Source organism: Callithrix jacchus, chromosome 13 (assembly GCF_049354715.1).
Source record: "Callithrix jacchus isolate 240 chromosome 13, calJac240_pri, whole genome shotgun sequence".
Classification (NCBI taxonomy): Eukaryota; Metazoa; Chordata; class Mammalia; order Primates; family Cebidae; genus Callithrix; species Callithrix jacchus.
In genome coordinates, this window is record NC_133514.1 from 33,892,826 (window position 1) to 33,918,870 (window position 26,045).

The 26,045-nt window shown below is 38.5% G+C and overlaps 1 protein-coding gene across 19 annotated transcripts in view; it reads left to right on the forward strand.

Annotated features, from left to right (window-relative positions):
- NRG1 (neuregulin 1) overlaps positions 1–23,822 on the forward strand; it is a 1,138,183-nt gene extending 1,114,361 nt beyond the window's left edge. For 7 of the 19 annotated variants that reach the window (XM_078347465.1, XM_078347466.1, XM_003734591.6 and 4 more), the window contains 5 exons: positions 10,616–10,718; positions 12,650–12,776; positions 15,507–15,637; positions 16,412–16,618; positions 19,636–23,822. In XM_078347465.1, coding sequence (XP_078203591.1) covers positions 10,616–10,718; positions 12,650–12,776; positions 15,507–15,637; positions 16,412–16,618; positions 19,636–20,290 — 1,223 coding nt within the window. In that variant the 3' untranslated portion in view covers positions 20,291–23,822. Of the gene's footprint in view, positions 1–5,814; positions 5,839–10,615; positions 10,719–12,649; positions 12,777–15,506; positions 15,638–16,411; positions 16,619–19,106; positions 19,249–19,635 lie in introns of all 19 variants that reach the window. The other 12 variants (XM_078347469.1, XM_078347470.1, XM_008979291.5 and 9 more) reach the window with 3 other exon arrangements.
- The last annotated feature ends 2,223 nt before the right edge of the window (positions 23,823–26,045 follow it).

Genomic DNA, 26,045 nt, shown 5'->3' on the forward strand with positions numbered 1-26,045 from the left:
AGTCATGTATTTGTCCTATTGTGAACTGAGTTCGTAAGTTCTGATTCTGGAGCTTTCAAAACATTGCATTTGAAATGGATGTTATATAGTTATCCATGTAGATGAAAGAATGGCAATTTTTTTCTGTAAAAGTTTAGGGAGAAAATATTTTAGGATTTGTGGTGACACCATCACTGTCACAGCAATTCAAACCCACTATTGTAGCAAGAAAACCGCTGTAAACAATGCGTAAAACTGATGTGCATAAATTGGTTGCATTAAATCTTCATTTACAAAAGCAGACAGTGGGCTGGATTTGTCAACCACTGATTTAGACTGTCAATTGCTCACCCTGAAAAATATGTCACATAGCTTACTGCAGTTTAAATTCACCTAACATAAGAAACAGTGATACAAGTTGGTTATTTAGGGGTCCTAAAAGAATCAAATGTACCCTTGTTCTGATGCATGCAGAGAATAAGCTTCTGTAATTCTTGTTAATTGTCACAAAAGTTTCCAGAATAAATTCTGTAATGTATTATGGTGAGATTAGACCCATAATATGCAATCATTTATTTAGGGAGGTAAATACTACCTCCTACATATCAAGGACAACTTCCTAGGCCATTTTCTGTTGTGGAAAATTAGAAAATTGGCATTGCAAAGTTTCCAAACACTCTTCACTTTATTCACAAACATTTAAATAATATGCATTTAGTAGGCAGAATTTTTGTATCCACAGCTAAAACAAATAGCTTGATTTAGCTATCTTTTTAAAGAAACATAGAAAAGAAAATAAAAATAAAAGAGGAAAATTGAATGTTACTTAATTCCTTAAAGCCATTTCTCTTAGAAATGTGTATTTATATTCAAATGACATAGATTCAACAAATCCGCGTGAGTGGATAATTACAATAAAATCATACTTTAGATTTTAATGAAAATTCTGATTACTTAAGTTGCACTTAAATTTTTGGTGTTAGAGTTTTATTGCGCCTTGAAGGCAATGTTCAGGCGCTATATAAACAAAACCATTAAAAATGAGGCTATTTCCCAGCATAATTAATTATGCAGTTAGATCAGACAGTAGTAATCAGATAAAATATTTTCAACTTCTCTTTTAGACCGTTTTCTTTTTCAGAAGATATCAGTTTAAAATAGCCACTATGTATTTGTGAAGTTCAGAGTGTGATTTTAAATAAATTCTTTAGTATGCTTTCAATGCCATTTTTGGACGACATCCAGGAAAGCAGCATTCATATTTAACCTGATTTAATGAAGATTGATTGCACATTTATGAACAATATATGTAATGGCTGTGCAGCAGAGATGCCTCATGTCTGGAAAAGCAAGAGCTTCCAATCAGAAATTGCTTTCCAGTGTTGTCTTACTCAGTGTTAATGTTCTAACCTCTGTGTCTTAAATTTTCAATTTTTATCTCTGCAAACCCCTACATAGAAGGCAGAAAAATAAATTTGTGCTGCTCTAAGAACTTTATGTTCAAGTAGCAATGAAAGCCAGAAAAAGGAGAGAGAATGTCACCATAGTGACTGTTTTAAAATTTAATTGTTTGTAGTCTTAGTCTGGAAAACATAAATTTTGAACACAAACTGGGAAAAGACAGTCCCCAGCTTCAAAGAGAAACATTCAAAACTTATCAAACTGCATTTTCAGTTGAAGAGTAACATTCTAAAGAATAGATAATTTTTTTGAGTTTATTAGCATAAAATTTACATTATTCAGATTGGATACGACGACTCTGGTCAGAAAGTCCAATAGGGCATTTCTTGATTTATAAAAACTGAATTCAAATATAAAAGAAAGGAACAAATGTATATTTTATAAAGCAACCATTTGCCTTGAAATAAAACATTATATTTATAGTACTTTCTAGGAAAATATTGTCAAAGTTAGTCAGCCTCAAATTTGACCTAACTTGACACAGAATTCCTAGTTGAGAAAACTGTGTTCATCAATATGTGATGTGGGGTGTGTGTGTGTGTGTGTGTGTGCGTGCACATTTGCATGTGTATACAGGCACTCCATAATCAATGTATAGACTTCATGGAAGACAAAAGAAAAAAACACTCACGCTTTCAATAGTTAGTTAAGGGCAGTACAGAGCACGTTATATCATTTATAAACTAACGTATAATAGGACCTAATTAGAGAATAGCTCAAATTTAGAATATTCTAAAAGATTCTAATTTTGCAACTTTTAGGAACATTTTCACACTGAGTAAATTTAGCAGATATCCTTAAAACTAGTTTTGAGTCACAGGTTACTAGTGCATCCATCATTTGCATGGATTTCTTAATGTTTTAAAAACCTGTTGAAATTATTCTTATTTATCAAATGTGTATCTTCTAACAGTAGAATAAAGGAACATTTCACCTGTGACAAAATTGCCATAAATTCCAACCGAGTGTTAGTGAGATTTCACTGTGTGTGTGTTTTGTGAGTGTGCTTATGTGCACATGGAAGTTGGAACTAAGGAGAAAGTCTCCTGTTAACATTTCAAAGGGCCCAGTGACACTGCGGATTGGCATATGTGAAAAAAAAACTATCTCCATTTTATTAAGGTAAGTCTAAAATTAAAAGACAGACACTAAATTGGTCCTGTTTAGAATTAGCGCTGACAGAACTCCTTTAGAAATCTCAGTGGTACAGAAAGTCAAGACTTTAAGATTTTAAGTCTTTGAGATGATTTGCATAAACAGGGCCAAGTTGTTAAAGAATAAAATCCTAAATGTCTTCAGATTTTAACAGAAACCACAATTGTATGGATATATAATTTTTGCAAAAGAAAGTTTTCCTATTGTTCTTTTCCTTAATGCAATTGAAAATTTAAATTAACCTACGGGTTAATCAGTTTTCCTCCAGCAATTATAAAATCCTAAGACAAAGGATTAGGGAGTCAACATTTAATAGTTTCTGAAGACTTTTAGATTTAAATTAATTTTTTATATTGCTCAGAGCACAGCAGGAAATCACATGCAGAAAAGGAAACTAGATTGTTGACAGTAAACTTTGTGTTTTTGAATTATTAATTTAATTTGAAAAATGTAGTGGGTAAGCAGAAGTTCAATAGGAAGCATGTGATTCTTAATGAGCTCAGGCCAACATTAGATTAAGTAGAACAGATAGAAAGTAATAACCTCTTCATAAAATGAAAAGTGGTTGTGTATTCTGCTTTTTTTTTTTTTTTTGACTCACAATGAAAGAAATGTAACTACCAATAGTAAAAATAAATTAGAGCAGTGTTTGCTCTGGGTCTAGAATGACTGATGCATGTTTCCTCTGCTTGTTTCCTTGCTAGGGCTTATGGCCAGAAGAGATTCCAGTTTTAAGTACCAATTTCCCATTGAATTATTTGAAATTGGAGCTGCCTGATATGAATGACTTCCTGTGAAATGAAATTATAGTTAGGCTGACAGACTTACCTATAAAACTGTAAATGCAGTAAAATGTATGCATGGGCATGCTACTAATTTTATTGAAGACTTAACCAAGCTTTCTATGCAACTAACATAGATCACGAGCAGTGTTCACGTAGGCATGGAATCCTGACTCTCTGGAAAGAATTTCTGTAGACATCGCTTGATTTTAACCCTTAAATTATTACTGACTGGTAGGAGGAAAAGGCAAGAGAGGGAGGGGTTTCTAGAAAGAAAAGCTGGGTCCCATCTTCATGGAAATGAGTAAGGAAATTTATTATCAACTTCCCTGGAAAATGAATGTTTCCACGTTGATGTTCCAAAGTTTGGATGAAGAAAGGAAATGGGAGAAAAATGACCAATTTTTGATCAATTGAGTGTTAGAGGGAAGAGAAATTGATTTGGATTTGAGTAAATTATTTTGCTGTGAACATTGTGCAGCCAAATTAACCCTACCTACATCCCCTAGATTTTAATTTATGAAAAATTTAGGTTATTTGCTTCTGTATACTGGACCCAAGGCAGAGGAAACTATTATATATAATGCTTCCTATTATCCTTGTTATGCAGTGTACTTTTTGACATGGTTGTGTGTGTGTGTGTGTGAGCACACACACATACACACACTTAAAAAATCTAGGAAACTTCATTTCCTAAAGGGCAGCAAATTTTTAAGTTTCCAAGTATCCCCAGAGCTTACAGAGTTTTTCTGGCTATGAAATTGGCCAAGAGTAAATGAGAATACAGTAAGTGGCCCAAGGTACATCTCTTGATGTGTCTGCTACCTAAGTTCTTAACCCCTTTTGCTGTTAGTCAACCTATTTCGTGTCTCCTTTACTCCCCCGGGGACGCCCAATGAGGCATGTGTTTGTTTAAAAAATATTTTGTTAATGAAAAATTACCATGTCCAAAGGCACTAAACAGGTCCACAGCAGAAGCAGGACCCGAAACCAAGATGATTCCAGCACACTCATCTCCTGCTTTATCCCTCTCTACATGAGGTACTTTTATCATGCCCAAATGCAAGTTTTCTTAAGAGAAACACCCCTCCAGTGTAGTTTTTCAAAATTAAGAGATTCCTTGCCATATCATTGGATAGCCCTCATACCTCTAGAGGCAGTGATCAAAGAAAGAAAATATAGATCTCAGTTAATATGCTGTCTCTCTTTTCTACCTACTTCCCGACCACACATACATGCATGTGTGCGTGCACATTCACAGAGAGAGAGAGAGAGAGAAAGAGAGAGAGAGAGAGAGAGAGAGAGAGAGAGAGAGAGAGAGAGAGAGAGAAGGGAAGTCCTAGAGCCTTCCACATCATGAAATTTGATTATCATGAAAAGTGTCATCCCTGGAGATTTTTTATTTTGGCCTCATTTCCCCCCACTTCCTCATTGGAGTCTCTGCAGGTTCTGCTGTTCTTGAAATCCTGGAGTCTCTGGAGTCCCAGCTGCCAGGATTGCTTACTGTTGGCTCATTCCTTTGAGTCCCCTTCTCTGGGCAGCCCTGCAGGTCCTCAGAGTGGCTGTGTGCATGGGAGTCCAGCATTCTGGAGAGGTGATCTAGCTGGCTCTCTGTTATTTAAAGGAATAAGAAGTTAAGATGAAAGACCTGGGAATTGAATCTTTCCCACTTAATTTTTTCTTTTTTTACAGTTTTAAAAAGTGAGTCATCAAATTGTCCAATGCCACACAGAACTTATATGAGAAAAACTAGGAGTCTGCAGTGTCCTAAGCCACTGTTTGGGGTTTTGAGGCAGAAGTGTTTGTTACTTTCTGTGAATGAAACAGACAAGTGATGAGGAAAGTGGATGATTAGGAGAAGTAAAACAGATACAGCTAAGAAAATAAATACATAACCAACGAGCAAGAAGTATTCGAGACCAACTACCCACAAACAATGAAAAAATCCAAGTCCAACCTAATAACATTTTTCAGACCAAATTACCATCCTCTTGGCTTCTGCTCCTGCCTCTGCCAATGGGTGTTAAAAAAGAATTTCACCTCCTTGGAACTTTGCTTCTGCCTTTTAAAAAAAGAATTCAATAGTATCAAATGTCTTTTCTGATTTTAAAAATAATCTTTCTATTCCCAAACAAGGAAATAGTAAAGGGGGTAGTTCAGCGACATAACTTCTCCCTCAGTAAGGTCTTTTAAGGGTTAATAAAGGTATAGTGTGCTGGTATTTTGCACACCTCGTAAAAAGAGACGTTCCCTATGTGCACTCACAGAGGCATACCTGAGCACTGCTTCTTAACCACTCACCATTTGTCTGGTTCAATGTGCACGCACAGAGAGCCATAATAGTCATGTGTAATGTGTTTTGGAGTGCAGTGTAATGCTCTTTTCTGAAACTTTGTCCCTTTCTTTCTTTTTTTTTGTCAACTTTCTGCATTGGCAGAGCATCTTGGGATTGAATTTATGGGTATGGACCAATCATCATTCCTTTTAGCCTGCAGAATTTAGAGCCTATGAGCTGAAATCTTTTCCCTTCCTACTCTTACCTTTCAGTTCCTAACTAATTTCCTTTTTCTTTAGAAGGGATCATACAGCTATAACAATGATTTCTCTGCGTTCAATCTATGATTAGATTACTGAAATGTTACTGAGTGCAGCAGGGTTTATATTCCCAAGCATACTTCACTTAGAGTGTAAAACTGCTGCAAATTCACATATATCCCATGCTGCTTAACCCACTGATTGGATCTGGCTATGCTGTTATTTAAAAGCTGGATAGTAGTCCTATCCTTTATGTAGTAGCACATAAGTCCTATCTTTTATGTAGTAGTACATAAAGGATGCAGGGGGAATCTACCCAGCGTCATGAGAATAAAAGATGTTTTAAGTCCATCTGCTTCAAAAACACACGGCTTCTTAGCCTAGTAGGATTTTGGCATGCAATGTAAAACTTATCTATTTAATATAGACAATGTAATGTATATAGAAAGTTCTTAAAATTACACCACCATATTAAATGCACAGACTTGAATTACTCAGATTTTCTGGAGATACTCAAGCACCACCCTAGTCAACTTCATTATCTTATAAGAAGGAAATAGAAGACAGAAAGAAAGCAGGCTTGTGCTATTTCAGGTGGAGATTCCAGTGGTAATGGAATTAAATTTGAGTCATGAAGATTATCCAGACAAGTAATCAAATAGAAAATTTCACACTGTGAATGTAAAAGAAAAATATATGAATATGCAAAATTTGGACACACTCCTTCCAAAGGCCTTCATCCCTCATAGTTGGGATTGAAGACCAGTCTCTGGGGAGCAAGGAGCTGTGCAACCTTCCCAGTGACTCCACAGGGGCAGGCCAGCCTGTCTTTCTCACTGCTGCATGCAGTCCTGGATCTTGGTTGGGTCAGCAACACAATGTCCTGATTCACAGAATATCTGGTCCCCATCCAGCTGGCTTCAGGGACATCATGCAGCAGGGGCATGCTACAGCTGCTGCCGCCTTTTGGATGATTACATGGCAGTCTGCACATAATGTAGTTTCCACATTTTGTGGGAAATGAGGCAGTTACAAGCTCTAAGCTACAGGGATTGCCCAGTGGATTGCCCATTTCTTCCTTAAAAAAAAAATTCAGGAGTAAACTATCAATTTGTTGAGAAGCCCCCAAATGCATGTGAATGGGCCTTTGTGCATCACAGAATGTCTCCCAAGAGGGAGAAACACAAGGGGGAGCGAGCACCTCTGTTATAAGGAGCATGTTGTCTACTGAGGAGAGCTATCTATTGTTTCTTCCCTCAGGGAAAAAAATTGTCCCACTTCTGAAACAGATCATTGGCCTACCCTGCAGGGAGGGAAAAAATTCTGCCATTACCCATACCCTTCTATCCTTAACAGCATATTTCTCATTTTATAGCTGGAGGGTCTGACTATAGAATTTATTGTTTCTTTCCCCAACAATGAAGTGAAGGATAGTTCAGATATATAACTTCCCCCTCAGTAAGATCTTCTATGGGTTAGGAAGGACACACGGTGCTGCTAACCCTACACTTCTCAAAGGTACAGTTTCCAGAGGTTCATAATTCCAGGTTGGCCAGTGTACTAAACCAGTTCATCACCTCCTTCAGGAAAATCAGACCTTAATGGTCAAGTACAACAGAGAAAGGTAAGGGCTCTGTGTCTTGGCCAGGCCAGATCAGACTGAAATATGTCCATGATCTGGTAACAGGTTAGTCCAGCCAAACCATGAAGACTCTGGGGCGTTTCTGCTCATTGAGAGACAGACCCACCAATTGGAGTAAGGGACTCTTGCTTTTAGCCCTGTCTGTCTTTAATTTGCTCTTCTCCAATTGACTTGACACATAAGAAAATAATTAATATGGTAAAAAAAGAGGTTAAAGAATCCATCGTTTATATTATTTTTCACCAAGTATTTTTCCTTGACCACATTCATAGTGTAGGATCACCCGATTGAGCAAAACTGTGAAAAATTCAAATAGAAACGTAGGTGAGAGTTGTAGTGTATCTGGCCAATGCTGATGTGAACACAGGATTTAATCCCACATCTGTATTCTATGGGCATTGGCCTGAATCAGCTCATTTTAGTGCTGTTACATTACCCTTTGGCCTTGACTGAGCTACCTCTTTATTTCCATGAAATGATCATTTTACTGGAAAACATGTGTCTGCCTACACAGCGTAGAGAGAATGCACCCATCATCATCATCACACCATATGCTTCCAAACGCAGCTCAATCTATTCTTCTGTAATTAACAGCAACCAAAAGACAATTTGTCCAAAGAATCCCTGAGAGTATGCATGATGCCTTTTTTCTTTTAGCCCTTGTCCATATCTCCATTTTTTAAGTTTGCAGAAGCATTTTCTCAGCTTCTTTCTAAAGATAGGATGTTAAAATGTCAGTAGAAAAGAATGGCCACAGCCTTGCCATCTTCAAAGAAGAAAACAATAGGGTAAAGAAAAGAGGACAGTCAGTCAGGGCCTTCATCTCTTGGCAATAATAGCTACACTCCTATTTTTTCACCAACTCATCACAGCCAAGGAGTTGTGCTCTGCATCCTGGGTCCCAGGGTGAGGGAACAATGAGGTGACAGCTCTGCTTCTTAGACATGTATTCTAAAACCTGATCAGGATATCAAGAAGGGAGGCTACAGCAGCAGCAGGAACCAGATAACACCTCACAGAAATTAATTCCCTGTTCTGTGGCTATAGGGGAGGGGAGGCAGCAGATACATGCAATTAACATGTAAGCACTCACATTCCATGTCCTCATCTGACTTTTGCTGCACACACAAAAAAATTCGTGACACCAACTCAATATCTCCTGGTGCATTATTTCATCGCAATGCACCAGCCGCTTCGCTTTCTAACTGTGGCTTCCACATGATTGCTAGCTTAGATTAGGAGTTATGCTGTATGGAATGACCCTTCCAACTTTGCATCCACCTTTTCTTCCCACCCAAGCATTGCCTCTCTCTGGTTTTCTTTTATTTATTTATTTTTCCTCCCTTAGTATCAGGCATGCTGTGCCAGGGACTTCAGATGGCTCCTTAACTTTTAACCTTGTTTTCCCTTCCTTGGTCTCTCTGTCATTCTGTCAGTCTGTCTGTCCTCTCAGTTTGTTTTTCCTACCCACCTCCAGCCCTTTTGATTTGTTTTTGTGTAATCTATGCAGCATTCTAGTCCTTTACCTACTGATTTCTCTTCTCCTCCTCCTGTTAATAATCAATCAGTGCTATATTAATTTGATTTGACAACGTTCTTGACCTGTTCACTGGAATTTGATTATCATGGACTCGGCTTGTAGGAAATGTTTTGTTTCATGATAAGGTCCACTGTATCCTAGAAATTAAAATTCACTTTTTCATTTCAAGAAAACTTCCTGCAAGCTGCTCTCTCTCAAAAGAGAAACGGGTATACTTTGCCACCACTGATACAATACAGAAATATGCCTCAAGGGTCCCTTGTTGATATCCAGATAAGTCAGCTCTGTTTGTACAGTATTTCCCAGTTCTTGACCAATTTATTGATCATAACGGCAAGTAAATAGCTTACACTGCTTATTTCATACCAGTTGAGTTCTCTTTCTGAGTGAATGTGTGAAGATTTTCCAATAAATGTAATTAGACTCCCTGAAAGCTCAGGTCCTAAGGGATCAGGGTCCCTATTAAATCAGCAAATCTTGTTAAGAACCTGACCTACCTTAGTATAATCAACTTATCCCCCAAAGAAACTAATTTAGCAAATAGAAAAACTTCCATGAATTAGTGAATGATTGCATTTGGGGTGCAGTAACACCTTCAGTTCAAAGTTCTAAGCATCACACTTCCTGAGTATAACCTACATTAGCTCATGTGCCAAGTTGGCCAACGTAGGACTGCGCTCTCTATTCCAAACCACACATCATTTGTACTGGCGACCTCTTTGGACAAATAAACTTGTTCCTCAGTACAATTGGTGGAGTAATTAGAGTTGGCTTCCAAAGGACAAGTCTCCATTTGGGCCCCTGACTGTCCATTTGGGATTTTCTTTGATACAGTGGCCTGCTACTTCATATTGTATTGCTTCTTTGTTCACATTTTACTGTTAAATCGCAGAGAGCCTGACTCAATTTACTAGTTAACTACAAGCCAAGTTCATTTTGCAAATGTCTTTGAATTTAATACATTTAAGTTAGAATGACTCTTTGTAAAGACCACTGGATATAAAGTGATGATATAAAGTAGCTGGGAAATACAAAAAGGCCAGGGGCTGGGGGATAAAGAAGGGAGGAACAAGGAAGGAGGGCCCCAGTGATGCCAATCCCAGCTCCTTTAATTGGTGTTGACTCCTGTTGTCTTTGCAAGAGCTTTTTATATTTTATTTTGCAAGAGACTTTACAAAAATAAAATAAAAACTACAGCATTTTAACCAATAGTTATTTTATAATTAATGTTTATGATTTCCAATTTACTATCAACTACATATATTTATAGCTTATAATTAGAGATAATTGTAGTACAATATTTGTATAGTAAATGGCCCCAGTGGGCTTTGATATTGATGTTCAAAGCATAAGTGCAGAGCATGTTGTACCTTAGCTATGTGTGTCAACATGAAGAATTGTCATGTATTTAATGTTCTTGTGAACATGGACAATGTCATGCAGCATGCCCACTGTTCATCTGTAGTCAGTCCTGGCAAGTGGAAATGGCCTGTCATGACATCTGCTCTCATCCCTTTCCAGAGGCGGAGGAGCTCTACCAGAAGAGAGTGCTGACCATAACCGGCATCTGCATCGCCCTCCTTGTGGTCGGCATCATGTGTGTGGTGGCCTACTGCAAAACCAAGTAAACCTTCCTCCTCCATGCCTTTCTCTCTCCTGAATGCAGAGACAACTTCGATGGCCAGTGCTTTGCAGAATCTGAGCTCCACAGCTTAGTCTTGGGGATAAAGAAAAAAGTGGGTGGGGGAAGATGACTTCCTCTAAATAATCCATTTTGAGGATATCTCCTAAATATAGAACTAGAAAGCTTTTTGCCTATTCATATGAAAGTGTTTTAAAGATTTCTGATAAATGTCCACAGTCCCTGAGTGAGTGAATAAAGGGCTGGAGGGACAGGCTTGTGGGGAAGGCATGTGTATGGGTGAGGTGGAGTGAAGGTGCCTTGTTCTAAAAGGAGAGGGAAGGAACCAAAAGTTCATTTTAGGGCTTAGTATATTCAATTTCTCCCCTAAAGAAACTAATTTGCACCAAGAAAAACTTTTATGCATTAGAGACTGAAGGCATTAGGGGTACAGTAGTACCTTTAGTTCAAAGGACTACTGAGAACAAGCCCAATTTACACTAAAATTTACCTGATAAAGGAAACCCTTCATGGTGTTTGAAATGCAGTTTTCTGAACTATAGTGATTACTTTTCAATTCTATCTAATTAGGTTGCCAGTATAAATGCTCTCACAGTGTAAGGTGTACAAAATGAATCTCAGGGGAGGAAAATCAAGCAAAACTTTCTTTGAAAAAATAAAAGAGAAAACATTAGAATAGATTTGGGTTCCCTATATTTGGCCTTTAAGTTGGGCCCATGTTAACAAATTCAATTACTATGTGACATGAGTTCTCTTCACTTTTCTCTCCTACATATAACTTACATTTCAAGTCTCATATAATGTTAAATTAACAAGGTTTTTTGAAAGAACACTGCTTCTGAATATTCCCTTGCCAAATCATCCATGGGAATATTTTCATAATCTGAATGTTGTGTTAAGGAAGAAAAATAATATGCTTTTACCACAAAATCCAGAGCATGGATTGTACTTTCTCAATATCCCATGATGTGGTGTATTGCCAGAATTAAGTTATAGAGATAAACCTTCATGGAATCGACCTGGTGAGTCTCATCAGATTCCATCTCAGTATTCACCGCGTAATAACACAAAAAGCGTTACCAGAGTAGGATCAGGTTACAGTTGTGCCAAAATCCATTGGCACAATATGTCTACATTCTCACTCACATACATGGGATACATCACAAACATGCTAACTGTGTATATTCAAAACTCAGTTCGTTTCCTTAAGAGACCCCAGGAAAAACTATAAATGAAGTCAGTCTTATAAATTCTATAGCACAATTTTTTTTTAGATATATTCAGGCTCTGTCACCCAGGCTAGAATGCAGTGACACAGTCTCAACTCCACCTCCACCTCCCAGGTTCAAGTGATGCTCATGCATCAGCCTCCCGAGTAGCTGGAACCACAGGTGCATTCCACCAGCCCAGCTAATTTTTGTAATTTTTGTAGAGACTGGGTTTCTCCATGTTGCGCAGGCTAGTCTCAAACTCTTGGAATCAAGTGATTCTTCTGCCTCTGCCTCCCAAAGTGCTAGGCTTACAGGCATGAGCCACCATGCCCAGCCCAGCGCCAATATTATCTAAGAAATAAGTGTTCATTTGTAAGACTTAGGCAAAGATGGATTGATTAGGAACATTGGGATTTTAGTCAATTATCAACTTATTTGTGTATCCTCTTTTTTTTTTTTTTTTGTCTCTCAGTAAAATCACTAAATTTCCATAAGAATCCCATATGGCTTTTAAAATCTATTTAGTAAGGATGTGTGATTTCACTGGGATATTCTGGGATAGAGTGGACACACTCCCTTCCCTCTTCCTCATCACCAATCTATTGCCTTGAATTACTCATAGGTGTTGGTAGAATAAAGATTTGGCTCCACTATGAAATGTACATAATCCAAAAAAGTAAATGCTCCCTTTTTTATGTCCAGGAAACAGCGAAAAAAGCTTCATGACCGTCTTCGGCAGAGCCTTCGGTCTGAACGAAACAACATGATGAACATTGCCAATGGACCTCACCATCCCAACCCACCCCCCGAGAACGTCCAGCTGGTGAATGTACGTTGATTCTGGCCAGTGGAAAAAACTGAGCCTCTCTCCTCTGTTCAGACACCTTGAAGTTTATTTTCAAAAGCTCTTAAGCTTTTAGCTGCTCCCATTAATCACCACGGCTTCCAGGAATCCAAGTTTTTGCCAGGAGAAAATAATGGGAACATTTTTTAAAGTGGATTTGGTTACTGTAAAATCAGCACATTTCCTCTTATAAAGTGTTCATTAAGGGGTTGGAATAATAGTGTTGAGCTTGTTCTGCAAGGAGGCTGTAGCTGGGGCTTATGTGGAGAGAGAAGGGGAGAAAACAAAATTAATAGTACAATAATCAAAAAGAATTATCTATCTCTTAGAAATACAGGCTACTCCAGTTTGTAATTGATTAGTACAGATAACCGAGCAAAGAGTTTTAGAGTTATTTTCTTAGGGGCACGTCACAGTGCCTGATGACTTACTGATTATGATTTCCAAAGGATTCTGATTTCCTTTAGGGTGTGGAAAGGTCAAGTTACTTATCAAACAAGCTTCTCAGTAGCAAAAGGAGAAGCGTGTCATGCCAGCTTCTTCACTGGCCCTTTCTAAGTGACATCAAGCCCTCCAGATAAAATGCATCCATAATCATTAAAATATTTTGTTTATACTGTACCAAACACTCAGCATTCAGTTTTCTTTTTTTTTTTTAATACAACTAGATCATAGAATCTTAGATTCTGGAGAGTTTGAAGATACTGTCTTTCAAATCTCTCTTTTTTACAGATAAGGGTCAGAGCTGCACTATCTCCTGGCTTTTGGACTATTGCTCTCCTTCTATTCCAGCATAATCCTTCTGTTTACAAATTACTGCTATGATGTATGGTTTTTACATAATACAAAAAGCTTGAAGATTCGATTGAAGTACCATTTTCTATCCTATAGAAAAAAAGTATATTTTGAGTGGAACAGATATATCGCAGACCCAACTACAGAGTTGGTGGTTACTAACCTATCAGCAAGTCTTGTAGCAAAGACCTTCGAGTCTTTGTTGGAGCAAGGTGCTTATAGGTCAACATACTCTGTTGCTTTTCCACCCTCTAACAGTACTTATCACAATGTTCTGCACATTTGACAACTATATTCACTACAAAAGGAACTGTAATCTGTCCCCATACATGTCACCATACTGCCTGGATTACATTTACTGCTCATGTGGTGCATCTTTGGGCTTTAACCTTTCTCAACCTTATTTCTTCATTATAAAAACAGACTTAAAAACAATGCCCACTTCAGAGACTGTTCTTGAGTTTTAAGTAAGGTAATTTGCATAAAGCACTTAGCCTAGTGGCATTTCGTGAGTGTTCAATAATTGTTAAGTATTATTTTCATTAGATTCACTGAGCTTACATTGCCTCCCAAGAGGCAATAGTGAAATGGTGCAGGGACTAGAAGTAGGTCACTGGGAATCCTTTCCTTAAATCAGGTTAGCTGTACTTCCCAGGAAGATCCACATGGAATAGCCTTTCCACTGTGAGAACCAGCTATAGTTGCAAGCATAATTCAAGTTGTATTTTTTTGGATCCTCATGAATATATTTAGAGCCCACAGACCATCAGACTATAAAGCGCCTTATTTCATAAAAGAGTATTCTTTTCTACTGGTTTTCTTATTATTTAACTCAATTTGGTATAAATACTAACAGCATTTAAAACAACTTCAAAATAGGTCTCCCTCCCTAATAGAAACAGGAAAAACTACTGTGGTTTGCTGATGAAAATAAAGTAGCATCTGGCTAGGTGTGGTGGCTCATACCTGTAATCCCAGCACTTTGGGAGGCAGAAGTAAGAAAATCAACTGAGGTCAGGAATTTAAGACCAGCCTGGCCAACATGATGAAACCTCATCTCTGCTAAAAATACAAAAGTTGGCTGAGTATAGTGGCATGTGCCTATAACCCCAGCTACTCCAGAGGCTAAGGCAGGAGAATTGCTTGAACCCAGGAGGCAGAATCTGCAATGAGCCAAGATTGCACCAGCACTCTCCAGCCTGGGCAAAAGAGCAAGATTCCATCTCAAAAAACAAAAAAGAAAGAAAGAAAAGATAATAGAATCGACCTGCACTAAATAGAAATGTCCCCCATATATTATGTGCTTTGTCAAGATGTGTGACTTGACAATTGTAAAGTCCCTGAAATTTATCAGTAGTCTTACTAGCCCTACCACTGATAATAAGTTAAACATTTCAATGACATTAGTAGGGCAACGTGGGCACTAGGAAATGGAAAGAGAAAGGTAAGTCCAAAATATAGAGGTTTAAAATTATTTTTTCTAGAGCTTTGAAATTTGAAATTATACAAGCCATCTCTCTGCTTCTGTTTCAGTCAACTAGCATTTAGCTATCTTCGACTTGCAATAACCATGAAACAAATGAATATTGGATGAATGTTTGTATGGAATTCTAGTCATGTTATTTAATTCAAAATAAATTAGAAGAAATAGGCCTTTTGCTGATAAAATGTAGTTGGGATGGTGAGCCCTACTTTGGATGCATATCCATAGAGTTTTTAATTAACTATTCCTCTAATGTAAAAGCCACAGTAGTCCAGGACAGGCTTTTCCATCTGGCCATTGGGGAAATGGAATTTATTACAAAGCATGTGTACAAGCCTAGATTTGTGTGTTTTACAGTGTTCGTATTTTTATTTACATGACAATATTAGTACTTTGATTGATATGAATCTTCAAGTTGTGTCTTTTTGTTTATTCAGCAATACGTATCTAAAAACGTCATCTCTAGTGAGCAGATTGTTGAGAGGGAAGCAGAGACATCCTTTTCCACCAGTCACTATACTTCCACAGCCCATCACTCCACTACTGTCACCCAGACTCCTAGCCACAGGTATGAGAATCTGAACATTCCATGGCACTTCTCTCGGAATGAATTGTTGCACATTGCCTTTTGATACTACAGCCTGAGAAAAGGGGCCATGAAATGGGTGGTCTTTGGCAGCAACAGATTTTGAAAATCAGCTGGCTTTGCCCTAAATTCCTGCATAAATTTGAACCTCAATTTTTTCATTACCAAAAAGAGATAATTATGCCTTCTCCACAGGGCCTTTGTTTCTCGTACCTGAGATTGTCTTTACTCATGCCCTGCTACTGCGACCCTGTGACAAGTCTGTCTTTGGCTCTGCATAATACTTAGAAGTCAACTTCTTTCAACAATTGGATTGCCCTGGGAAATGCACATGAGAATCAGTTAAATAGCAGAACCCTAAATTCTCGAATGCCTTGGTGATCGCCATCCGAATGCACTCACTCTACCAAGAGCAATGCTAGACCTCCAAATGTAGCTCATACAACAAAGTGTTTCTTTAAACCACTCCAAGAACAGAGAGACTATAATTATACTGTATGGAGTGGTATTCGATAATTATTTATTGAATGAGTGAACAAGTGACTATACTGTATCCTTACAAAGCCAAACTGAATCAAGATCCTCTCTATAGCAAATTATGTTTGTGGCGATTCTGTTTGGAAACAAATGATGTTGCAGTGATCTCCTGATGCATCAGTAGTTTGAAACATTTGTCAGAATCTATTCCTTTCATTTCCATTTTCGCATATAATTTTTGAATGAACTATCTCATTGCCTCTCTCATTTCCTCTGCAGCTGGAGCAACGGACACACTGAAAGCATCCTTTCGGAAAGCCACTCTGTAATCATGATGTCATCCGTAGAAAATAGTAGGCACAGCAGCCCAACTGGGGGCCCAAGAGGACGTCTTAATGGCATAGGAGGCCCTCGTGAATGTAACAGCTTCCTCAGGCATGCCAGAGAAACCCCTGATTCCTACCGAGACTCTCCTCATAGTGAAAGGTAAAACCGAAGGGCAAAGCTACTGCAGAGGAGAAACTCAGTCAGAGAATCCCCGTGAGCACCTGCGGTCTCACCTCAGGAAATCTACTCTAATCAGAATAAGGGGCAGCAGTTACCTGTTCTAGGAGTGCTCCTAGTTGATGAAGTCATCTCTTTGTTTGATGGAACTTATTTCTTCTGAGCTTCTCTCGTCGTCCCAGTGACTGACAGGCAACAGACTCTTAAAGAGCTGGGATGCTTTGATGCAGAAGGTGCAGCATACGGAGTTTCCAGCTCTGGCCGTGGGCTCAGACCCACTCGAGGTCTCAGTGTCCTCAGTTGTAACATTAGAGAGATGGCATCAATGCTTGATAAGGACCCTTCTATAATTCCAATTTGCCAGTTATCCAAACTTTGATTCGGTGGTCGAGCTGGCCTTGTGTTCTTATCTGCTAACCCTGTCTTACCTTCCAGCCTCAATTAAGTCAAATCAAGGGCTATGTCATTGCTGAATGTCATGGAGTGGGGCAACTGCTTGCCTTCCACCCTATAGTATCCCTTTTATGAAATTCCAAGAAGGATGAATAAATAAATCTCTTGGATGCTGCGTCTGGCAGTCTTCACAGGTGGTTTTCAAAGCAGATACTGCCTTCGAGATGGCCCTTTATTCCAAAATGTTTTGGCTTTCCTTTGGGGAGATTGGGTTGGGTTGGGGGAGTTACAGCAAAGGTAAAATAAAGAATGGAGGAAAGTAAACAAAAGAGACATTAAATAGTAATCATTGAATTCATAGATTCTCTTTCTCCATTTTCACCTGAGCTGGAAGATGACCAGCATTTCTAGCCCATCAGTAAGCTATTACCTGTTCCTATTTGTTTGCAAGTCCACTGAGTTTTACTTTATTTTATTGTCATCTCAGTCTAATCTTTGACCATTTACTACAAGGTTTACATAATGTCAAATCCCTACTTACATGGTAGTTGCACAGGCGGAGATGACATTGATAGAGTCTTTCCACTCGTGGGATGGGAAGTACTTCCAGTAAAAAATAACACATTCTGGGCTTGCAGGCCTGTTGATTACTTCTTCAAGGGCCTTTTCCCCAAAATGATATTTTAGAACGTTATGGAATTTATGAAATCAGAGGTAAGCTATTACCTGTTTGTTTGCAGGTCCGCTGAATTGTATTTTATTTATTTTTCCTTTATTTGATTGTCATCTCAGTCTAATCTTTGACCATTAACTAAAAGGTTTACATTAATGTCAAATCCATATTTATGTGGCAGTTACACACATAGACTAAGATGACTTTGATGGACTCTTTTCACTCATGGACTGGGAAGTACTTACAATAAAAAATGACACATTCTGGGCTTACAGGCCTGTTGCTTACTTCTTCAAGGGCCTTTCCCCCAAAATGATATCTTAGAACATTATGAAATTTATGAAATCAGATGTTTCCCTGCAACCAATCAATGGAAAAGTAGGCAGGGTTTAAATGGTTTTAAAACTTTGGTCTTAAATCCATATTTATGTATTAAAGAATTATATCAATTCCATTCCAATCTTTTTTTGAAACATGAAAAGGAAGTTAGAGATGAAATCTTTCTTCATCACTACAAGTGATATTTATCCTTAAATGTTTACATTTCCCTGCTGTGCTGGGCTTCCAGACAGTATCTAGGACTACAAAATGTTCCTAAACCTAGAGATTATGGAGAGAAAAGATGAATCACTTTTATACGGTGGTTGAATTTGAATTAGCATTCCTGGGAGCTTAATTTAAGTACCCTCAAAACCAAAAGTCTGAAGACTCAAAGCCTGTATATTTCAGTTTCTCAGGCACGTTCCCAGTTTAGAGACAGCTAACTCTCACATCTGTATTACTGCGAATCATGGAAAAGCAGGGAGGTTCATAGGTTTTCTGTTCCTGTTAGCGAGAGTTCAGATGATGGCATTCAGTGTCATCTCAGGTCATGCCAAATTAAACTCTGTGAATGCCAGTGTGAAGAAAAGAGTCATTTAATGCTGTGCATTGGTAACATTTTATCAAAAGCTGAGAAATGTGACTCTGAATAAGCTATGTCTTCCTCAGTGCCAAAAGTTAGGCCTTCTTATACTGGGGGAAGAAAGTATGGTATGGTGAAACCAGTGTGCTCGGTGCCCTGATGGCAAGAATCACTCAGCAGTATCAGATATAACATGACAGAAGGTAACCTGGTACAGCCAATCCTTGGGGCATCCTGATAGACATTAACCAAATACTGATATAGCTGTGAGTTTGGAAGAGAGATAGACCAAAGACTGGACATAGCCTCCATCGGGGTAACTGTGAAGCCAAGATTAGGTTCTGTCAGGCTTACCTTTGACTGTGTTGAACACTGGGATGGATAGTTCCAACTTGAATGTTAACTAGTTGCATTTCATGGAAAAAATGAAAAGCACACAAATGTATGACACTGTTGTCAGGAATCAATCTAAGTTACTATGCTCTTTTTTTTTTTATAAGACATAACCTTATAGCTGAGCTAAGGAGAAACAAGGCACACAGATCCAAATGCATGCAGATCCAGCTATCAGCAACTCATCTTAGATCTTCTTCCATTCCCCATTTGGGCTTCATTCTCTAAGACCCCTTGGCCTTTAGGAAGGTATAGTATTTAAGTAATACTTCTTTCCCTTCCGAATCCCTGAGCCTTGGTCCTTATATAAGCTGAGAGGTTTCTAGGACCTAATGCCTTCTTGTCTTGGCTCATATGCCTTTATTTATAATTGTGATGAGATTGGAAATCCCAAAGGCTTTGATGAGCTAGGCAATTTAGCTGATCTTTGCATGCACTTCTGTGAGGAAACTCTTGGCTACATAATTTTCAATTCCAAGGGTGTGGAATTTCCTAGCATAAATAATTGGGCAGTCTACAATGAATAGAAATTCTCTGTTCTCTGATGATGTAATATCATGACTCTGTCCCCTTACCTTCCCTGCTATGTACCTCTTATTCCACCACACTTATGCAGGGTATTCTGTGCTCACACAGGTATGTGTCAGCCATGACCACCCCGGCTCGTATGTCACCTGTAGATTTCCACACGCCAAGCTCCCCCAAATCACCCCCTTCGGAAATGTCTCCACCCGTGTCCAGCATGACGGTGTCCATGCCTTCCATGGCGGTCAGCCCCTTCGTGGAAGAAGAGAGACCTCTACTTCTTGTGACACCACCGAGGCTGCGGGAGAAGAAGTTTGACCATCACCCTCAGCAGTTCAGCTCCTTCCACCACAACCCCGTGCATGACAGTAACAGCCTCCCCCCTAGCCCCTTGAGGATAGTGGAGGATGAGGAGTATGAAACGACCCAGGAGTACGAGCCAGTCCAAGAGCCTGTTAAGAAACTCGCCAATAGCCGGCGGGCCAAAAGAACCAAGCCCAATGGCCACATTGCTAGCAGATTGGAAGTGGACAGCAACACAAGCTCCCAGAGCAGTAACTCAGAGAGTGAAACAGAAGATGAAAGAGTAGGTGAAGACACACCTTTCCTGGGCATACAGAACCCCCTGGCAGCCAGTCTTGAGGCAACACCTGCCTTCCGCCTGGCTGACAGCAGGACTAACCCAGCAGGCCGCTTCTCGACACAGGAAGAAATCCAGGCCAGGCTGTCTAGTGTAATTGCTAACCAAGACCCTATTGCTGTATAAAACCTAAATAAACACATAGATTCACCTGTAAAACTTTATTTTATATAATAAAGTATTCCACCTTAAATTAAACAATTTATTTTATTTTAGCAGTTCTGCAAATAGAAAACAGGAAAAAAACTTTTATAAATTAAATATACGTATGTAAAAATGTGTTATGTGCCATATGTAGCAATTTTTTACAGTATTTCAAAACGAGAAAGATATCAATGGTGCCTTTATGTTATGTTATGTCGAGAGCAAGTTTTGTACAGTTACAGTGATTGCTTTTCCACAGTATTTCGGCAAACCCTCTCATAGATTCAGTTTTTGCTGGCTTCTTGTGCATTGCATTATGATGTTGACTGGATGTATGATTTGCAAGACTTGTAACTGTCCCTCTGTTTGCTTGTAGTAGCACTTGATCAGTATGTCTTGTAATGGCACATCCATCTGATACGCCTCTCTTGTGTATGAAGTTTTCTTTGCTTTCAGAATATGAAATGAGTTGTGTCTACTCTGCCAGCCAAAGGTTTGCTCATTGGGCTCTGAGATAATAGTAGATCCAACAGCATGCTACTATTAAATACAGCAAGAAACCGCATTAAGTAATGTTAAATATTAGGAAGAAAGTAATACTGTGATTTTAAAAAACTATATTATTAATCAGAAGACAGCTTGCTCTTACTAAAAGGAGCTTTCATTTACTTTATTTGGATTTATTTTTCTTGACAAAAAGCAACACTTTTAGGGATAGCTTAGACAAATGGGTTCTGGCTCGCTGTCAGGGTAAACCTAACACCTTACAGGAGGACTCAGTGTCACTTTCTCTCTGGGGAAATGATCCAGCGGCTTCTCTAGTTGAAGATCAAACCACAGCTGATAAAAAGGTGCAATCATTTCTGACTTGTATATTTCACTGATTTTGAGCTAGTGATTGGTTGTGTCTTTTCGGCTCAGAAGGAGGCATATTGCGGCACAAAAAGTCCAGGCCAGACAGCACATGCAGCATTTTGGCTGAAGAACTTCTAGAGTCAAATGTGCCTGCTATACATAGCAGGGACTTGTCATCATAGGAAAATATTTCCATCATAGAGTGTTCAGAAGGAGTGACCATATAGGTGGAGAGAAGCTTGATGACTTGGTTGAAATTTTTAAGTGTGGATGACCACCCCTTTCTACCCCTTATTTTTATCTTATTTTTCCATGTTGCCTTGATCAGGTCATAACTATGCATGAATATTTTTATCAGGAATGGCCGATGTGTATGTGATTTGTGATTAATTAGAACTTTCCAAAAGTCATGATTCATCAGGAAATGCCGATCCTGTTGGAAAGATTGCACCTTTACTTGCAGAAGTGACCCCCACCTGTGTCCTGACCTCTCCATTTACAGGCTCCACCACCCATTTCCCCCACCTCCTTTAATTTCTACTTTACTGTCATAAAGTAGCACTAAGATTGGTCTAAACATTGCATGTTCTCTTGTGATGGTAAATCGAAGGAAGGCATTAACATTTGAAATAACTGCTAATTCAGGAAAATGAAAGAAAAAAGTTATTTGAAACACAGAACCCATTTCATGGCCTGCCTGATATCTGTGAAATCAGGGCTGGAGCTTAGGTTTCACGTAACCTCCTAGGTGCCATGAAACAAATGGGAAACAGGTTATTAGCAGGGGGAGGTTCATTAAGTCAGTAAGAGTCATTGCTTATTATTTGCAAGTGAACTGAATGTATTTCTTCAAATCTTGATGTTAAAAATTAAAAAGAAGAAATGACTTGCAAGTAGATCTTAGAAGAAAAATGCAGCCTGGGCATGAGTCATGTTACACTCCCACATGCTTCTGCAATCCACAGAGATGGATGGCTCTCTGCAGGTTCTTGAACTTACTGTTAGTATTTGGTATCTCAGATTTTCCATCACTGTTCACATGCCACTTTCTCTGTGCTCGGTGGTATCCTCATTTGCTTTTTAACCTACACTGAGGAGCCTCTGTCGATTTGTACTGATTTTTCAATTCTGCATAAATGAGTAAGCTCACAGCATGGGGAAGAAGACAGTCTGTCCAGTGAAGTTCTCTTAATTATTTTAACATTGCCTTTGAAGGCCTTGACTCATCCTTAGCTATTTCAATAAAGAAATTCCTACCATAAATTTAAAACCCTAAAAATTCAAATTTCAAATTCTTTGGGCATTGGGGTACTCAGATGTCCCATTATGTAATAATTTTGAGAATAAATAGAACCTTCTGTTGAGAACCATGAGCAACATTTTTCTTACTATAAGAATTGCTATACATTTTCCAATTGCAAATATATGTGAAAACTGAAGACGAGGAAGTTTTATTTTTAGCTTGATTCTGATCACTCACAGAGGTGGCATGTTATATTATAATTGGAACATCCTTTGAACCCTTGATAAGAAAGGGCAACTGGTCAGGGCCACCTGCCATGGCCACTATATTTGTGTTCACAGGGATATCTCTGTGATGCTTGTCACATCACTCTCGTCCACTTCTGTTAATAAATTCAGGCAGTGCAGTGGCAATCGCAGCGTGAACCTATGTTCCCAGCATATGGAAAGCTATCTTGGGTTTTAAGGCAGTAGAAATTGCCCAGGATTTTGACAGCAACTTTGTTTCCTGGGTCTAAAATTATATTCCACTGAGGTGTATGCAGTGGAGCATAATACATGCAAAACTCTTTGTCTCACCTAAGATTCACTTTCTTACTTTCCCTTCCTGCCTAGTATGACTTTTGCCCCCAGGAGTGCCTGGACAGCATTCTAGTTTCTACAAAATGGTCCTCTGTGTAGGTGAATGTGACCCAAACCTGCTATCTCTTGTTTCAGTGTGACTCTCTTGATATAGGTAGAGTTTATCCAGGGTAACTTGCTCAGTAACTACTCCTTTTTATAGCCTGGGGTTAAAGGGCGCATGGCTCACATTGATGAAAATAAGGAAGGCCTGGTCTTATCTTGTATTAATAATACTGGCTGCATTCCACCAGCCAGAGATTTCTATCTGCAAAGACCTGTGAAACACTGAAGAGAAATGTAGGCAGAAGGAAATGGCCACATATTACAAGTTCTATTATATATTCTTTTGTAAATACATATTGTACATTACTTGGATGTTTTCTTATATCATTTACTGTCTTTATGAGTTAATGTCAGCTTTTACTCTCTCAACTTACTATGTAACATTGTAAATAACATAATGTCCTTTATTATTTATATTTAAGCATCTAACATATAGAGTTGTTTTCATATAAGTTTAAGATAAATGTCAAAAATATATGTTCTTTTGTTTTTCTTTGCTTTAAAATTATGTATCTTTCCCTTTTTCTTTTTTTTAAGAATAATTTATTGTTCAGGAGAAAGAATGTATATGTAATTGAAACTATTGAAGAATGCACATTGAAGGCCGTGAGGTACTGATAAACTAAAGAATTTATTATTCAAAATACTAAGCAATAAGTAATTGTGATTTATTTAAAGTTTGTCCATTTTCCATGAAAGACATACTGCAATAAAAATGCTACTCTGTGGAGACCTGGGAGTGTTGCTCAGCAGACTACAGCTTCAGTCTGTTAGACCAGCACCTTTTGTCTCATTCCCATAGTTGTGCTAATTTAGGATTGTGTTTCATGAACCCCATGATCATCTTGTCTGTCCATTGCTTTTGCCAAACCGCCTGTTCTGGAATCATCTTCTCCCTGTCAGTGCTGTTTATCACTTTCTTCCTTGTCGAAGAGGCCACACAACCAGATAGTATGGTGTTTCCTTTTTCCTCCATACACAATAATAGAGAGAGACTATTTTAGGGCATGACTGCCTGGATCCTGGCTGTTGCTATGTTTTGTAGTGACAGTAAGAAACTCCCTCAGACTAATGAAAATGTCAATGTGCCATTCAATCATGAAAAGCAAAGAAAAATGCTTTTATGGTTCAAATAGTCCAATGGCCCATAGTGGCCTAAAAGGCAGCCAGTTGAGACACGGCCACGCTTCTCTTCCCTATAGCGCCAGTTAATTGACTTTCCATCAGGCCCACAATTTATGGATTCACAATTTTAGAAGAGGAGAAGGCCAAGTTGGGTTTATTCCCCTTATTCTGTCAATAAAAGAAATCAAACTCATGTCTAACTAACTGCTCAGGGAGGAGCCTTTACATGAGAAAATTCTCGTATTCTAAGACTGAGTCATAGAAATGAGGGTATTACTTTTCTTACTGCAATTAACCTAGACAAAAGCCATATTTTAACAAATAGATATTTGCATGGTACCTTTCATGTATTTCAAGCATTTTGCTCTTTATTACAATTAGGTTAAGAGCTTCTGAAGTATATGGAGCAAAGGTCAGCAATCCTTTGGAGTGTACAGTGGCCTCCTTTAGAGTTAGGGGGTAACCCAAGACTTCCCACCAACATCCACCTCCATCTATGTATGCAATTCCTATTACCTAGTTATTGCTCCACCAGGATCATTTCCAGACATTCTGGATGTTCAGGAGATTTAAATTGTAGCTTTTGACTGAGCTAGTTTTTCCTATTTATATTAATAAATTTTTGAAAAATGCTTGAAATCTTCACATTTGCAACAACTTTCATTTTCATGCACATACAAATACCCAGAGAGACAAAAATTCCCAACAGATACTCTCTGAAAGCCATCACACTCTTTCACTTGCTCTAGAGTCAATCAGCCAACCAGCCATGCAGAATAATGCCTGAGAATAATAACTAAGAATAACGTCTCAAACTTAAAGGCTGAGACATTATTCTCAGTTTCTGCTGTGGCTTTGTACCCAAATTGAACACTATAAGCAGCGATCGTAGTAATTTTGGTTAAAATTGTTTGCCTGGGATCTAGTAATTGAAGCAGAAGCACATGTGTGAAGGAGGTGAGGTGCTTTGGAAAGAATGAAGACTCAGACTCACATACAGCCAGATTGAATATCTGGATAATTACTACAATTCTCCCTTCTTGGTCAACACCATGTTATCTCTTAATGTTCAACCCCAGGCTGGCTCTGGAAACAAGCAAACCTGAGTCTTCCCAATCATTAGATTTCTTTTCTGTCCTAACCATGAATGACAAAAGAACTTGATGTTCATGATTTGGAATTAAATAAGGCAGGTCTGAAAACCAAGAGACTCAAGATGCTGGAAGGAGTGGAAAGTGTAGCTGAGTTTATATGAATCACTTTGTGCTCAATGTCTGGCTTGTCCTCTTTGAAACTGATTTAATAAAGTAAATATATGGGAACTAATCCTCCAAAAGATTAATTTGGCAGGAAATACAAATACTTTCACTTTATGAAAGACAAAACTCTCTTGTTGCTACAGGAAGCTGCAATATTCCTAACCTTTAAGGTTGTCGTTGAGTTGGGTGGCCATGCCCTCTTCTGCAGATATCTTGAAGCTCCTGTTGACCTCCTGGTACTGCAATTAGTGGACTTCTCTGTGTAGCTACTGATTTTGAATTTTAAGTACACTTCAAAAGTTTATCCACCAGGGAAATAGGAAAAGAGTTTGGTTACCTGGAGGAAACCTATTGTGATCTACCTGAGCTTTTTAAAAACAGACTAGGAGAAGAAAATCAGAAATTTTTAAAGAAGAGACAGAGAATGGGATAATAGTTTCACCCAGGATCTCTTTCTAACACTTTCCCTTCCAATGAAATTGGAACAGAATTCGAAAGAAAAAAAGACATCTCTGCCCACCCCACAGCATGCAGAAAAGGCTAAAAGAATTACTCTGCCGATTTGAACA